Below are 16,745 nucleotides of genomic sequence, written 5' to 3' on the forward strand. Positions count from 1 at the left end.
TGAGATATACTTGATTTCCTTGTGCAGGACTTGAGAAAATCAGTATTCTTTGCTCCACCTGCACGTTTGTACTTGTGCCATTTAATTTAGCCAAGCTAATTAAAGCGGTGCGGTTTTCGCACGTCAGCAAATAGCAGAGGCCTGTGTATATAGATACTGCATACAGGCAGTGGCCAATCACTCCAGGGGTTATCAGGTTTATCAGCTGGTTTTGCTGCAGGGATGAATTCTGATTCTCTTGCTCCTGTGTGTTGTTCTGAACTCAATGGGTTCACATTTTTCTTCAGTGAGATTTGAAGGTGTCTCAGAATTTTAGATGAAATTTCAAGAGATTTCTGAAAAGGAAAACTCTGGGGAGAAAAGAAAATTAGGAAGCTCCTAAGCCTTGATTCAATTGAAACTGAAATTACATTTTTCTGTGTTTCAATTTTTGTCTATTACTAGAAAAATCAATATTACTACAGACTAGATCCTGAAGTGTTTCCTCAATTGAAATTTTTCCTGAATTAAAAAATCACGCTCTGCAGGACTGACTCAGCATTAACACTGAAGCTGATGGAAATAACTAAAATTATTATGACCATTGATGAATTTTACATAGGTTTAAAAAGGACCTGGGGAACATTTAATCAGAACAGAACACATTTTGGTATATCGCTTATCCACTCTGTAGTGAGCATTAGCTTCATAAAGCAGGCTTTTTGAGAAAGACTGTGACATTTGTGCAGTGTTACTGTAAATAAGCCAAGCTATAGTATCAATTTGTACAATGATTATCAGAGTAATATTTTATTGGTGCTATAAAACTTATTAAAAAAAAGCAAGAAGCCAGACAATCCTAGGTCTTACAATTCTGAAAGTAGGGGGGGAAATTTTCAAAGAACTTGAGGTTGAGAGGCATGTTTGATGGGAATGAAATATTAAGGGATATATGTATTATCTCTGTCCAGTTTTATGTTCTGTGGTGTTTTGCAAAACCTTGGCTGTGCACAGTCTCAGCTGACCACTGGGACACAGGGTGTGAGAGAAGAGGAACCCAGGTAATGTGTAAACAGTGAGGTGGGTCAGGATTTGGGGGTTCATCAGCCCTTCCTCGCTGAAATACAATAGAGCAGAGCCTGAATTCTATCACAGGTAACTCACTGAGGTCCAGAAACAGTGTGAAAAACAGAAACAGTGTGCTGCTGTTAAACACCCCTGGATGTGTGATTGATGTGTTCCATTCACAGAGTAAAATCAGCCTCTGGCTAGAAAGTTGTTGCCTAGAGAGATAAGATTTATCTTCTCACCACCTCCTGGCCATGGGCATGGTCCATTTCCTGGAGAGTCTTCATTAACACGGGCTTTAAGGCAGGGCCTTAGATGCTGCCATTGTTGCTGGGGCTTTTGCCTTTTGTTGTTTGTTTGAGGATTCTGTGGGTGTGCACCCGGAGGTGTGGGGCAGAGATGATCTGTGGACTGTCTGGTGAAATCCTTGTGTGATTTTTGGAAAACTGAGGTTGTCTCTCTTAGGCTTCTGTCTTACATGATGGCTGCAAGTTGGTTTGACACACAGCTGTATAGTCCATGTATGTTAGTGGTGCTATAACTTATATTTTTATTGCATTCAGCAGGGTATTGGGTTCTTTGATGGGTGGGGGTTTTGTTGTTTGGCGCTTTTTTTTTCTTTTATTTTTTGGCTGTCAAGGTATTTTGTTCTGAATCTGTGAATATTGTGATCTTGAAGGTGGGTGCTTCGCCAAAAAATTGAAGTTAATTTTTTTCTAAGTGTTTGGCTCCTGGCAACTGGTTGAAATGGGCAATTTTCCAGGTGTTCTAGGCACTTGGCATTTCTACCTGCTCTTGTTGGTCTGCACAGACCTACATTTATCCTATTTAAAAATATGAACAGGGTTGTGTGGTTTGACAGCAGCAATTGCAGCTACTGGGATACTGGGCACACCAGAATAAATATGAGGGCAAACATTTGAGCCACAAAAATGGGCTGAGAATAAGGGAACCATCCGCCAAAATGGGGTGATGTTGTCTCTTCTGGCAGAGGTAGCCAGAGATAAAAGCTGACAGATGGGTAGCAGTTCTTAGTGGTGCTGAGTCAGAGCGAGGGCAGTTGTGCTCTGAGGTTTGTGCATCAGATATGTTAGAGAAAAAACTTCAGAGATTTATAGTGTTCTCATGGGGAGGGGTGCCCAGGCCAACAAAGGGCAGTGAAAGAGGTTTCAGCTGAATGTTGGGGTCACCCCTGCCCTTGACAGACCAACCCAGTCCAGAGAGATTTTTGGATGTTCCGAAAGACTTTGTGGGGAAATAAAGGAAAATAAAAACAAACAAACAAACAAATAAAACCCCCAAAACCCAACAGGGAAAGACACATTTGTAGAGAGAGTTTCTGCATTGTGTATTCGGTGCAACATAGCTGCACACCTGGAGGACTCTAGCCCATGCTTTGTTTCATTAAATCCCTCACCGCAGTGACTTAGGTGGTGTATGAATGGGAGATAAGTTTATTGTCTTTGCTGGGACTTTTGACATTGGGGTAAAACTCATTGCAGGTGCAGAATCTCCACCTCCACTGCTGAGTTTGTTCAATTTTGTGACTGTTTTTTGTCAGTCCTCTGTCACAAGGGGAGAGGAAGGAAAAATCCGTAACTGGAGAACAGATCATGTTCCACCTTCTCTGCAGCTGCACCTGATCACCTTGAGCCTGTGTATTGCATTGGACGAGAAACTGAGGCTCAGCTTAAATGCTCATAACTCATGGGTGTGACTTGCAGAATTCTCCCAGCCGAGCGGAGGTGGCTGGAAGCAGCGCAGGGCTGCCCAGAGGGGTCGGGCAGGAGAATGCTGCTGCAGCGAGGATGAATCTCCGAGGGAGCAGAGGGCCAGGTCTCCAAGAAAGAGGTCGTCAAACCCACTGCAGCACCACACAAACGGCACCAGACCTGGCTGGAAGCCCATTTTTTTTTCGGAGCTCTGCGCTGATTTAACCCTCTCAGGCGCATGTACTTCAGCGCCGCAGCAGCGGGTCCGCGGAGCGAACGCAGGAGTGAACGCAGCTCTCAGCTCCCCCGGCCGCCTCCCCGCGCCCCCAAAGCTTCAGCAGCGAAGCCGGGGCGGAGACGAGCAGCGGCGGGGACGGCGCAGGAGCCGCGCCCCTCCGGGCTCGGCGGCCGGCGGCTCCGAGGGTCGCGGGGCTCCGCGGGGCTCCGCAACACGTGGGCGCGGGCGGCGCGGCGGGGCCGGGCGGGGCGCGGGGGCGGCGCCCGCGGTGCCGCTGTTCCCGGCCCAGGTGCTGAACCGGCGCCAGCCGCGGCTTAGCGTCCACCCCCGCCTCCTCCCGCGCGGCAGCCGGAGCAGGAGAAAGCGGATCCGGCAAGTCCCGGTCCCTCCTCCTTTCTCCTCCTCCTCACCCTCCTGAGAGCCGCCGGAGGGAGAGAGGTCGGAGCCGCCGCTTGGCGCGGCCGGCGGGCATGGACCGGGCGGCGGCGGCGGGGCCGGAGGCGGCCGGCGGCTGCTGCTCGCCGCTCGCATGAGGCGGCCGGGCGGCGGCGGGGAGTGAGGCCGGGCCGGGGCCGGGCGCGGCGGCTCCGGCTGTTCCCGTGGCCACCCCCCGCCCCGGCCATGGCGGCGGCCGCTCGGCGGAGCCGCGGCGGGGCGGCGGTGCTGGGCCCGCTGCTGCTGCTGGGGCTGTGCGCCGGGCGGGCGGCGGGCGGGCCGCTCCGCTACTCGGTGCGGGAGGAGCTGCCGCACGGCGCCTTCGTGGGCAGCGTGGCGAGCGACCTGGGCGTGGATCCGCGGCGGCTGGCGGCGAGGGGAGCGCGGATCACCTCGGGCAGCGGCCGGCAGTACCTGGAGTTGGAGCTGGGCCGCGGGGCGCTGCTGGTGCGGGAGCGCATGGACCGCGAGGCGCTCTGCGAGCTGAGCCCCTCCTGCTTCCTCAGCCTGGAGTTGGTCATCGAGCAGCCCGTCGAGGTGCACAACGTGGAGGTGGAGGTGCTGGACATCAATGACAACGCGCCGCGGTTCCCCCGCCAGGATTACCGGCTGGAGATCAGTGAGTCTGCCGTGCCCGGGGCCCGTTTCCACATCGAGAGCGCCCAGGACCCTGACGTGGGCACCAACTCTGTGCAGAACTATCTGCTCAGCCCCAGTCGCCACTTTGCCCTGGACCTTAAAGGCTTCCAGAGCGGCAGCAAACTCCTGGAACTGGTGCTGCAGCAGCCACTGGACCGGGAGCAGAGTGCCCTGCAGCAGCTGGTGCTGACTGCTGTGGATGGTGGGGATCCCCCCAAATCTGGTACAGCCCAGATCTCCGTGCGAGTTGTGGATACTAATGACAACCCACCTGCCTTTGACCGCTCCACCTACACCGTGAGCCTTCTGGAGAACTCCCTGCCTGGCACGCTAGTGGTCAAACTCAATGCCTCAGACCCGGATGAGGGCTCTAATGGGGATGTGATCTACTCCTTCGGCAGCTACACCCCCCAGAAGGTGAGACAGCTCTTCAGCGTGGACCCACGTTTGGGGGAGGTGCGGGTTAACGGCACTTTGGACTATGAGGAGGCGTCCTCCTATGAGATCTATGTACAAGCCACTGATCAGGGCCCCGTCTCTCTGGCTGGGCACTGCAAGGTGCTGGTCAACATTGTGGACGCCAATGATAACGCTCCTGAAGTGGAGCTGACCTCCCTGTACAGCCCAGTGCCGGAGGATGCCAGGTCAGGAACTGTGGTGGCCCTGATGAGTGTCACTGACCAGGACTCAGGGCGGAACAAGCAGGTGAGCCTGCGCATTCCCCCCGGCCTCCCCTTCACTCTCAACTCCTTCAAGAACTCCTACACCTTGGTCACCCAGGGCAAACTGGACCACGAGAAGGCAGCAGCCTACAACATCACAGTTACTGCTACTGATTCTGGGAGCCCCCCTCTGTCCTCCCAGAAGGTGATCCATGTGGAGATCTCCGACATCAACGACAATCCCCCACGCTTCGAGGAGCCTGTATACTCAGTTTACATCCCTGAGAACAACCCCCTTGGAGCCTTCCTGTGCACTATTAAAGCCACTGACCCAGATGTCGCCAAAAATGCCTATGTGTCCTATTCCCTACTAGATGGAGAGATTGAAGGGCTACCAGTTGCTTCCTATGTCTCCATTAAATCTGATAGTGGCAACATGTATGCTGTCAGGTCCTTTGACTATGAGACACTGAGGGAGTTCCAGGTGATTGTCCAGGCTCAGGATGCTGGGATCCCACCACTGAGCAGCACTGTCACTGTCTACATCTACGTGGTGGATGAGAACGACCACGCTCCACAGATTCTGTATCCTACCTCAACCAACACTTCAGCAGCCCTGGAGATGATCCCACGCTCGGCGTATGCTGGATATTTGGTAACCAAAATTATAGCCATTGATGGGGACTCAGGACAAAATGCCTGGTTGTTCTTCTCCCTGGTGCAAACCTCAGATCCGGGTTTGTTCAGGATAGAGCTCCATACTGGGGAGATTAGGACTACCCGCAAGCTGGGGGAGGACAGCACGCCTACTTTCAACCTGACGGTGGAAGTGAGAGACAATGGAGAGCCATCCATGTCCTCATCAGTAGCCATCACTATTGCTGTGGTGGACAGAGTTTCCAAAGTCATCCCTGATAGAAGAAGACACTTTAAAAGCCCAAGCAATTACTCAGAGGTCACTCTTTATCTCATTATCGCTTTGAGCGCCATCTCCTTCGTTTTCCTTTTCACAATCATTGGGCTTTCTATTATCAAGTGCTACAGATACAGTCTGTATGGGAGCTCCTGCTGTGCAGGGTGCTGTACGGTCAGAGAACGGAGCCCTGCTGAATTGTACAAGCAGGCCAACAACAACATTGATGCTAGATTGCCCCAAGGTTTGAAAGTACAGCCCCATTTCATTGAAGTGAGGGGCAATGGGTCTCTCACTAAGACCTACTGCTATAAGGCCTGCCTGACCGCAGGATCAGGAAGTGACACTTTCATGTTTTACAATACCTGTGGCCCAACAGGAACTACTGGTCCCTCTGCAGTGGTAACTGAGAGGCATCTGACAGGACAAAGTGGGCAGAGTGCACAAAACCTGATCATACTTAGAAATGACTCCATTACTCCTAATGAGGTGAGGCTACCTTGGTAAATGGTCTGCACAGTGCTCTGAGCAAATCTGTACTGGGGCAGAGGTTCTGGAAAACTCACATGAAGCATATTCCCTTAGGGGCTTGCTGACACTCAGCTCTGAAACTTGGTTATAGTGAATCTAATCCGTGCCATGCATTTTGTTCCTAGGTAAATTCTGAGACTTTCAGAGTCCGGTTGGTAAGTTCAGTATCTGCATCTGTTGTTCGAGATTCACCTCATTTTTGCAGCATATGCTGTACTGAGATACCCTGTCCAAAACTGCCTGCCGGTACAGAGTGCTAAGGAGTGACACATCTAAGTCTTACAGTTTTGATGGGAAAAGTCATAGTGCAGGAGAAAAAATAATCAGTGAGTAGCACTGAAATCAAAAGGTTATTTTATGGCAGTCAGGGATGTTTGCTGCTTTGCTGTCTTCTAAGTAAATCTGTTGAATTTGGAAAAGCATATTATTGCAAGGATCTTGCTAATGTGAACATGTTTTAGTTGTCTGAAAACTGCAATCCCTCCTCTGATAATGTTTCTTCTAACAGTGCTGCATTTTATGCTCTCTGGCCTGTGACAACCCAGCAACATCTCTGCAGAGAATTACAGCAAGTCACCATCATTAAGTTACAGAGTGAAAACTTCGAACCTGCTGGGTTGCTACTGAGAATTGTTTAATACCTATGGTTTGACCAGCCATGTATTAACCTTTGCAGTATTTTCCCACAGTGAAGAATTAATGGTTGCTTTATGCTGGCGTGCAGGAAGCCTGCAGTTGGTGTGTGGTTTGCATGATTTGTGTGGTTTCCTTTTTACACATGTTGGGACTGAGCTCAGAAGCACTCACAGGAGAGACTAATTCTGGTGCACAAAAGACAAATATTGCCATTGCTGCGTGTTGTTTCTGTCCCGTAATTGTGGCAGGTGTAGGATCAGTTTGTACATTAATGTGTGCTATGCCTCAGATGGGGGGAAGTCGGGGAAATAACTGGTGGGATAGAAAGGAGCCTGCGTTGTGTGTTCTTGCCACAGAAATAGAACTCATGTATTTATTTATTCCTACTTTTTCACATATGAAGGTGTTAGCATCTCTAGCAACTGCTTTATGTTGAGCAAAGATGCCCACATCTTAAGGGCCAGCAAGTCTTCCATAAAAAAGCTTTTAGAGAGTAATGATCATCCATTCAACATTAATCCATTTAAAATTAATGCACTGTTTTTCTGTAAATCACAGTGGCAGGGTACAGGGGAAGTATGTTTTCTCTTTCTCTGCAGCTTTTGTGTCTTTAATTTTTTCTGAGTGTAATAAAAAGCCTGGAATGTGTTTGATATAGGAGGGAATTTAAGACTTGCTCTACAAGCATGTATGCTGAGGAATCAAAGAGTGAAACATATATTTTATAGCTGATTTTTGAGGTGGGGGGTGTGCAAGAAGAAAAGCACTAACTGAAAATGGCTTCACTTTGGATGCAAGACAAGCAGGAAATCAGTTTAACAAAGAGATTCCTATCACATTTTGAGATTCACTCCATTGAATACAAGGAATTAGCAAGTTCTGCAGATCAGGCAGTGGCAGCAAAGCCAGCCCAAACTTGGAGTACAAAAGCAGAGAAATGTATAGAACAAACTAATGCATGCTGCCTGTGTGGAGTTTATCCAAAATGGGAAACAATTATTCGACTCATTCTGTATGATTTGAACAGAGGTGAAGTTCTGACAAGTTTTACTCACAAGTTCTTTTCTTAGGTCTCTGGTTCTTAACCTGTCCTGTGGTAGGACATTCTGTGAAGAGGTATCAAGGCCATGTGCACATGAGGAAATGGCTGAATGTAATGACAGTCACTAATTACTAGTTAGCTAGTTAGTTCCTAGCTAAATATGTACTAAAAGTCACATCTTTCTCCTGTTTCAAGCTCAGCGTTTGCACTGAAGATGCCATCAATTGCTTAGCAACACTGAATTCTACATTTTAAGGATAATGATCTTTGCATTATTAGATTTTCAGAGAACTGTGTTTCTCTTTCTAGTTAAAGTGAGCTTTGAATCAGCCTTTAAGAGCCTGTGCCTTCACTTGTGAGGCATAACAGGGCAGTATTGTCCTTGTACCAATTTACAAAGTCAGTCTCTGATCTGTGTGCTACTTTTGGATAATGTGAACAGGTCCTTTCTCTTTTTTTTCTTTCACACAGTTTTTGGAAATGGATTTTCTACTGGTTGTTCATTGATGAGGATGGGACCAGGTGAATGGGTTTGCTGTGCACAGATAATCATACCTAGGGTTTACAGTGGTTAATGTTTTAAAAATATTGTTTATACAGTGAGAGGAAAAACATTTCCAAGTTATTTGGGATTAATCTCAGTAACATTTGGGGCAATAAGTCGTAGTTCTTTTCATCTTTGCTGATAAGGTCAAAGATGCTAATAATTACACTAAGTTGTGACTGACTTTATTGGGTCGTTAGAAGGATACAGTGGAAGTGCAAACAAGTGCAGTGAGGTTAGGTAGGGGCTTTTTTGTACCTGGTCAAGTTCTGACTCCCTTTTTACTGCCAGTGCTGTTATGGTGGAATGGAAGCTTGTTTCTGCAAGATAGCCGCTGCTTCTGTGCTCACCCTGCTTACCTGCAGAGTCCTTTCTGGATTTATAAGTATGACTCAGGCTGAGGGTGTTTTGTAAAAGAAGAAATGTACTAATGCAGCTGCAGAGAAAATCTTGGACACGGTTATTGCTGTCAGGGGGCTGGTGATAAGGGTAGCAATGCGGGGTTAATGGAGATTGCTCTCTCATCAGATAACTGCTGCAGAGGGACCAGGCAGGCAGTGTAGGCAAAATAAAGGGATAAAAAAATACTGAGGCTTCTTTTCTGGCGCAGTGTGGGTTAGGGGCAGCCTGGACTCCTGTCTTTCCAAAGAGGTTGTGTGTGAAGTCGTGATTTTGTTACCGGGTGCTGCTGCAGTGATGATCTGTCATTTTCAGGAAAGGTTTCAGTGCTTTAGTCTGGAGTGTGTTTCCTCATATTCCTGTGAAGATGCTGCTGAATGATGTCTGGGTAGTGTCTGGTCCTTGGTTTTTCTTTTCATCTTTCCTGTTTTGTTCTTACATCCTGTGCAGTTAAGCTCATTTCTTGTGTCTTGCATCTCATGACAGCCTTTTCCCTTCAATGCAGGAAATAACTATCAAACCAAAATGTTCTAACAGGAGTTTTCTGTCCCAGAAGGCAGCCTGGCACATTCTTAATGAGGAGTGGGCAGTCAGGATTCTTGATAGAACTAAACGTAAACTTTTTTCTATTATATATTTCCCTGTACTCTCTTTTGTGTGGTGACACCTATGAATGAAAAAATATGTTGTTTCATGTGATGGTCAGAAATAGAGCGTGTTGCTCTATGAACTCTTTTAAAGAAAGTGAAAAAACTTGCACATTGATGGTGGTAAGACCCAGGAGATCTATTGGAGTTTTACAGCTGTTTGCTCTGCTTCTGTCTCTTTCTCTGTATTTTTCACCTCAAAACCAGTTTGCTAAACACATGGAAAAAGAGAAAGCAATGCTTGAGTTGAGCACATTTTGATACTGCTTTAAATGCAAGCATGTTTTGAAGTGTCTAAACCTAGTAACCCCACAGCACTCTTGGTAGCAGTCTGTCCAGGAGATTTCTCTCAGAGGATTTAAAAGTATTAATGGTGGAATGTCTTGCAATCTCAGCTCAAGAACTTAAGCCTTTAAGAAATTCTCCAGCCCTGCTGACATTGAAAAGGTTAACTATAAATGTTTGTTCTTTTGTTTAATGGCAGTGTCTGAACCTGCTCGGCTAAGCAGGGACAGTGCTCAGTGCTTCAGGGCAGGCAGGCGCTTGGATTCTGCTGTGCCAGCAGAAATCTGCATCCAAGATTAAGCAGAGGTGTTTTCCTTCTCTTGGAACTCATTAAATGTACTTTACAGAAGCACTTGTCTGTTTCCTTCCCCTCAGTTTTCTCAGTTTTCTCATTTCATGAAAATGAGCATTCCCAGACTTTGGGCTTTTGAATTACACCCCTTTCCAGTTTCCTTTTTGATTTCTTGAATGAAGAACACATATTTAAATAGTTTGTTCTCCACATCAAGTTAATTCTAAACATTTACAGAAGGGAAGCAGGAATAGAAGCCTCTGTTTCCTCACACCTGTCAGCATTGTCTCAGTAGAAAATAAGCAGACCCTTGTGCGGTCAGAGGTTCTAAATGGCTTTTGTTATTGCTTCAAAGCAAATACATTTGATAAATATACCTTATGTCATTCTGTTGTGCATTTGTGTGGAAATCAGAATGAAGCAGGATGTTTCTAGGAGTCTCAGCATCTGGTAGCTGTTTGTAAATATTTGATTCACGCTTCTCTACCCCAAGCAAGTTTTGTTCTAGCAAGCACTGAAGTGAAAGGTAGTGTTTGCATTGATCCATTGAATATGGGATCGGGACAATATTTTAAAAAATTACAAATTTCTCCTAACCCAGGGAGAAATTATTACTGTATTAGGTAAAGAGAGCTGAGGAAAATGTTTGTAGCAATAAATTTTCAACTAAATGTATTCTCCAGAAACCAATGAAACGATTCTTCAGTTAACCCACTTGAAAACAACTGTGTGACATTTTGCATGAGCTTTCTTGCTCCTAAGATGGCTCTGTTTTACATTATACATTCACATTATTAGATTTCCCAACGGGGTTGGCTTTTTATGACTAGTAACATTAATGCCTGTGGTTATGTGGTTGGCAGAATGTGAGCCTGGTGCCTGGAAGGAGCAGCAGGAGCAAAGTGGTGCCATGAGGTGTTCACCTGGTGCAGTGACTTCTGTAGGCACCTGGGTGGATTTTGACCCATCTCACACTATGATGACGTGTGCTGTAACCGAATCAGAAAAAGCAGCTGATGGGGAAAAAGGGGAATGGTTGATTACTTCTGTGCTGGATCATGGGATTTCTTTCACCTACTGACCAGACTGCTTCATTTGCTACATGACTTCCAAAAATCTCTGAGGGAAGCGGCAAGCTGAAATCACCTTTAACCTAGTAGAATGTGCTGGTTTGTGATAAACAGAGTCTTGTAATGAGCTGGGGAGGTGAAAGGAACGATGTTGTCTTCATCAGCATCGTGTGGCATAGTGAGAACGTGGGGATTTGCAGCTGGGAAATGTGCAGGCCCAGGGCCTTATCCCTAAGGTAGCCGTGCCTCGATCCTGGATGGACCGAGGCTAATGGGGAAAGTTCCCCTTTTAGATCATGGCAAGGAAAGCCTCCCTCCCATGGGCCTTTGCAGACACATGTTAATATTTTTTAGGTTTTGTTGTTTCATTGGTTTTCAAGTTTATGTTACCCTGATCAGCCCCGTTCACCATATATGCACACCTCCTAGAATGTTCTCCCTTCTCTCGAACCCCATTGGGTTAATTTTGCCACAGTGTTCCACCCCTGTGACCCCATTAGTCCCCTCAGTTCATATTTATCCCTTTGCACCACTTTTTCCCTATTCTTATTGGACCCTGACCTCAAGACCCACCCTACTTGTCCCGTCTATATCGCTGTGCCCTCAGACCCCTCTTTGCTCTCATCCCTGGATTTTATTCGAGCCTCAACTTCTGTCCTGCATCCCGGGACCCCTTTGCTATTCCTGCCTGTGTTCATGAATAAACAGCTTTGGGATCTTCAAAGGAGAAGCCCATCCCTTCACTTAGTGCCTGGGGCTCAGAGACGCACGGCTCTCTCTAGGACCGGGCATCGCTCTCTCCTTGCTACAGGGAAGCATCCGGACCTCTTCAGAGCCTGGATTCCTCTTTGTGCTCCCTCTCTGTCCCCACACGTCCTGCTCAGCTGTTCCTGGTGTGCTGGTTTAGGACACAGTGCACAGCTCACAGCCCGGTCTCTGCCGGGGCTTTGCAGAGGAGCCCAGTGGGAGCTGCTGTGCAGCTGCCCGAGGACTCGGCTCTGCTTGGAGAAGGTGTCCTGGCACAGTGACTCCGTGCTGTGGGACACACCTGGCCGTGTGGCACGTTTTAGGGAGCGCTCTGGTGAAGGTGGACTGCTCACAGGCAGGGGTATGAACCAACCCAAGGTTGTAGGCTGCGAATTCCTGGTGGATTTCTAAGAAGCAGCACTGCTGTGTCAGAGCTGGGGAGAGATATTACTGAGCAGGTTTGCTTCTTCTGCTGTGCTCCACTTCTGTTGCCAGTCATGCTTTATTGCTTTTCTAGTCCAGTCTCATTTAAAGATGTCTTGAAACAACTTTTCACTTATGGCCAGAGAAACTGAAAGAATCACAGCCTGTAGCAGAACAAAAGGAGAAGCCAGTTGTTCTGACAAAATAGAAATTTCACTGATTTTGTCAGCTGCAGGACACTGACCCTTGGTAACACAAGTGTGGGACAGATGTGCCTCTTGCTGAGCTCTGAAAATACCCAGTGAAGCAGCAAGCACATGGTAAAACTGGGTGAAAATAGGTCTGCACAAAGGCAAACTGCTGCCCAACTGCTTCGTGCTCGGGTTCTTCCTGTAATGGCTTCAAAAAGAAATCACAGATACTGATTTTTTTTCACAGTTAAAAAAACCCCAGCCCCTGACAGTCAATTGTGGCAGTAGTTCCACCTCCAGAGTACATTTTTCTCATCCTGTTCCCTCCTTCCTTCTTCTGCTCCTCTGGGAACAGCACTGCAGCCCTGCCTAAAAAGTCATAGGAAAGCTAGAGCTGTTTGGGAATAGCCACAAGATGCCACAGCTTCCTGATAGTAACCCTTGAAAATGCCAGTTTCCTGATTTCTCTTATATTGACATGAGGAGTCCTGGTCCATGCATGTGAAGTGAAAAAATGTTTAATTTCTAACTGATGAGTTTCTCCTGCCACCATCACCCCATTAAGATCTGATGTCCCATTGCAAACACAACATGGATTTTTGTCTCCTGGCTAAGAGTTGGAAAGCTCTCATCAAAAAAACTGAAACTCTCTGTACTCTGAGTGAGTGGTCGTTTTCCTCTTTTCTCCCTCCTACCCAACTCGTGTCAGACTTTTTCAGAGCTTTTGTGTAATCTCACTTTGTGTTTTGCCTGGGACTGTCGTGGGACTCCTCCTCCTCCTCATGTTGCCCACAAGCCCGTACAAGTTAGCAACCTGCACCTCTCAAATTGCAAACCAGAACAAAAGTCCAGCAGTTCCCCTGCTATAAAAAAAAAACCCAGCAGAAGAAAAGACAAATCTTGTGGTGTCAGCACCCTTCATACTCAAGAAAGGCAAACTCAGGAGAGGATGTGATCAGTGTGTGTCGTTCTCTGTCCTCTTGCATTGACTGTTACTACACGGTTGACTTTAGAGTTGCTTTGACATCCCTGGGACTGGGGCCAAAGTGGAATTAATAAGAAAAGACTAGAACCATGCATAATGGGCTTCTTGTCAAACCACTTTCTGCTAAACTCAGCAGAACCTGAGCATGACAGAGGACAGGGGGCTAAATGGGAAGGAAATTGCTAGCACAGATGTTTAATGTGTGGTTGCAAACAGCAGCCTCCTCCCTTCTGTGTAACTCAGACCATAAAGAATGCTCGTATGTGCATCATCCAAGAGCATCTCAGTCTTGAGTGATGCTGGACCTGGGAAGTGTGGTGATAGAGCAATACTGTAAGTTGTAATTGCTCCACTTTTGTTTGAATAAAACCTATTGATCCAGGGAAAAGCATTCGCCAAAACCTCAAGAGGAAAGATAGAGTTGGCTTTAAATAATTCAGAACATTCAACAGTTTCCTTTTCTCTTTCAAGAAATGGGGTTGAATTCATTTCTGATCTGCCTCCAATAATTTGAAGAGAATTAAACCATTACTGTCATTTATTATTTGTGTGATTGGCACTGTGCAAGACACATCAGGAATGAATGTAGTCCATTATGGTTTTGGATATAAGTTCTGTCTTCGAATTCCAGTGCCTGAACTTAAGCATTCACTACATTAACACCTACAGAATAACATTTTTAGTATCCTGAGAAATAACCTTGGTATGTCCTCAGGGCTTACTTTTAAGGGACCTGAACTTGTGCTCATTGGCTGTAGCTGAAAATTACAGTGATGGTCCCCTGACAATGTGAAAACTATTTTCTGGAGCAATTTTTGATCAACAGAGGATTTCTTAATTATCTCCTTATTTAGCAAGTCATGCTGCAGCACATCAGCATATGCTGAGGTTTGTTGGTCAAAGGGTATTGCTGGCTATTTTCCCCTTCTCCCTTTTATGCCCTCTCATGAATATGGAGAATCTAATAGGTTTTGGTATTATGGACATGTCTGTCCTTAATAAAAGACTTGCTGCAGTCTGCAAATCTGATACCTTCCATTGCAGTCCTCTGCAGTACACTGAATTCCAGCAGAAACCTCACTGCCCCACGGCCCCCTCACAGGGAGCTGCATTTATACATATATTCAGTACAGGAGTTTGGGTTTCCTCACCTTAACAGGTAAACAAACAATGTATTTTATGGATTTCTGATTTTTCTTTTTCCCTATGCCCAAAACGTTGAATGCATGAAATAACTTTCTACCAGTTTGCAGCATTAAATGTTGTTCCACAGAGATCATCTCTAGCCAAAGGCCTTGGCACGCAGACAAGTTTATTGCAGAGACACTCCCTGTGTGCCCATTTGAAACTTTCTTTAGATTTGTAGAAAGATCTGGCAATTCCCAAAAATTGAGTATATCCATATAGGCTTTTCTGACAAAATTAGCCAGATGCAGATGCTTTTTAGCATGTTTTACTGACACTAACAGCATTGTCCTGGGCTTTTGTTTCTACAGCCAAAACACCCGAATCCGGACTGGCGCTACTCTGCATCCCTGAGGGCAGGAATGCAAAGGTACGTGTGGTGTTTCTCCAGAGAAAGGGAACTCTGTCTTTTTTCCTCTGTGAAAAGGACAAAGTTTCTTCTGATGCCCTAGACCGCTGGTATCTATGCTGAGATGGAAAGCACCTGAGTTCTGCTGCTGTCACTTCCAATCACCTCGTGCTACAGATTCACCCTGACTTGCATCTTATGCTGCTATTGCAGTGCCGTAGAGCTCTGCATTTCTTCCTTTTTACCTTCTGCTTCTGTATCCGTTGACTGCCAAGGCTTAATTGTTCCAATTATTGAATCATTCAATTGTCGTTATATACTTTTTGTTTATTGTAAAGCTCCCTGTAATCATCAGTGCTGATGTGTCAATAGGCAGTCTGCATTTCCATCTTCTTTTTCTCATTACCATAAAAGTAGCTGCTCCTGCAGCAGGTTTATTAACCACATGGTGCAATCAAGAAGATTAATACAGTTGAAAGGACTTTTTGAAGATATGAGATGGATTTTCAAAGAAGGAAAAGTGAGGCTTTTGTCCAAATCTCTTTAGACATCTTTGAAAATCCTCTGCCTAATACCGCAAGCAGTCCCTGCTATAATTTTCTACTCAGTACACTTGGAAAAAGAGAATTATACTAAAATTGCATCTGTAGAGCCTAAATCAAACAGTATTTTTACTCTCCCTGAGCAGACTAGAAAACTGGCTCCATGTTCAGGTGCAATCTGATGTTATTTGTAAGATTCTGTATAGATGTTGATGCAGTTATGAGGCTGCAGCCATTCCTAGTGGCATCACAAAGTGCAGGATTGTATGGATTTCTCAAAACTGTTGGTGCAGTGATGCTGTACCTTTATCCATTATCCACAGGGCTGAAGACTCTTTATGAGACTGAAGTCCTAAATTCAGAGTCACACTGTGCTTCATGTCAGTGAGACACAGAGTGACTCCCAGCTGAATTTGAGATGCTGTGTGAAAAGGAATCCAAACCTCAAGGACCAAAAGCAAAGTCAAGAGCAAGCTTGACTTTGTGGCCTACTGGGCAAGCTGATTTCTTTCTTTTATATTCCTGCTGTGACTTTCAATATTTTTTGTAATCCATAACTGCAAAATCAATGAACAGTCTGGGGAGCAGGATCCTGAAGAAAGAATCCTGCCTACCTGAGCACCTTATCTGCTGGTCCTGAGTCAGGCATGCTCTTGTGGATCCACATTCCTATCTATACAAAGTACAAGACCTTATCTGAAGCTGCTTGAACAATTAATGGAAAGTAAGAGCTTTTTTTGATCCCACAAGACTAATAGGTCCTTTCTGGGAAATTGCACATGTTCCTCTGCTCTCTCACATCACAGCCCCTGTCCTCACCTGAAATCTCGGGTTCCGAGCCTGTGTGCCCTGCCCAGTTGATGGTTTCCATAAAATGCTGATTTTTCGTAAAACTTGTAGAAACTGGGTGCCCTTGATGTCTACCACGTTTGGATGAAACTGGCCCTTAGGTTCAGCTGGAAGTGTGAAGCCAATGAGCAGAGACAGGAACACAGTCATGGGATCCTGTTTCTCTTAAGGAATAGCATATAAATATCATGCTTAGTTTTGTATTTACAACAGCATTTTTTTTCTTTTCCTTCCATGTAAGATGCAAAGTGGTGCTTTTGATGCCCAGTGCTGGTGACGTGACGCTGTAAAATTTCCTGTATTAGTTTTTGCATTTGAGAAAATGAATTGCTCACAAGAAATGTGCAGTAACCCAGGAAGGTTACTTCCCCCCAGGAAGGTG

The 16,745-nt window shown here is 46.1% G+C and overlaps 1 protein-coding gene across 4 annotated transcripts in view; it reads left to right on the forward strand.

Moving 5' to 3' along the window:
• The window catches only part of LOC120759113 (protocadherin alpha-C2-like), an 85,383-nt gene that overhangs the window by 32,005 nt on the left and 36,633 nt on the right, over nt 1-16,745 (forward strand). For 3 of the 4 annotated variants that reach the window (XM_058422453.1, XM_058422454.1, XM_040078065.2), the window contains exon 2: nt 14,935-14,993. In XM_058422453.1, coding sequence (XP_058278436.1) covers nt 14,935-14,993 — 59 coding nt within the window. Of the gene's footprint in view, nt 1-3,618; nt 6,136-14,934; nt 14,994-16,745 lie in introns of those variants that run through there. The other variant, XM_040078064.1, reaches the window with a different exon arrangement.

The sequence above is a fragment of the Hirundo rustica genome, chromosome 14, assembly GCF_015227805.2.
Source record: "Hirundo rustica isolate bHirRus1 chromosome 14, bHirRus1.pri.v3, whole genome shotgun sequence".
Lineage (NCBI taxonomy): Eukaryota > Metazoa > Chordata > Aves > Passeriformes > Hirundinidae > Hirundo > Hirundo rustica.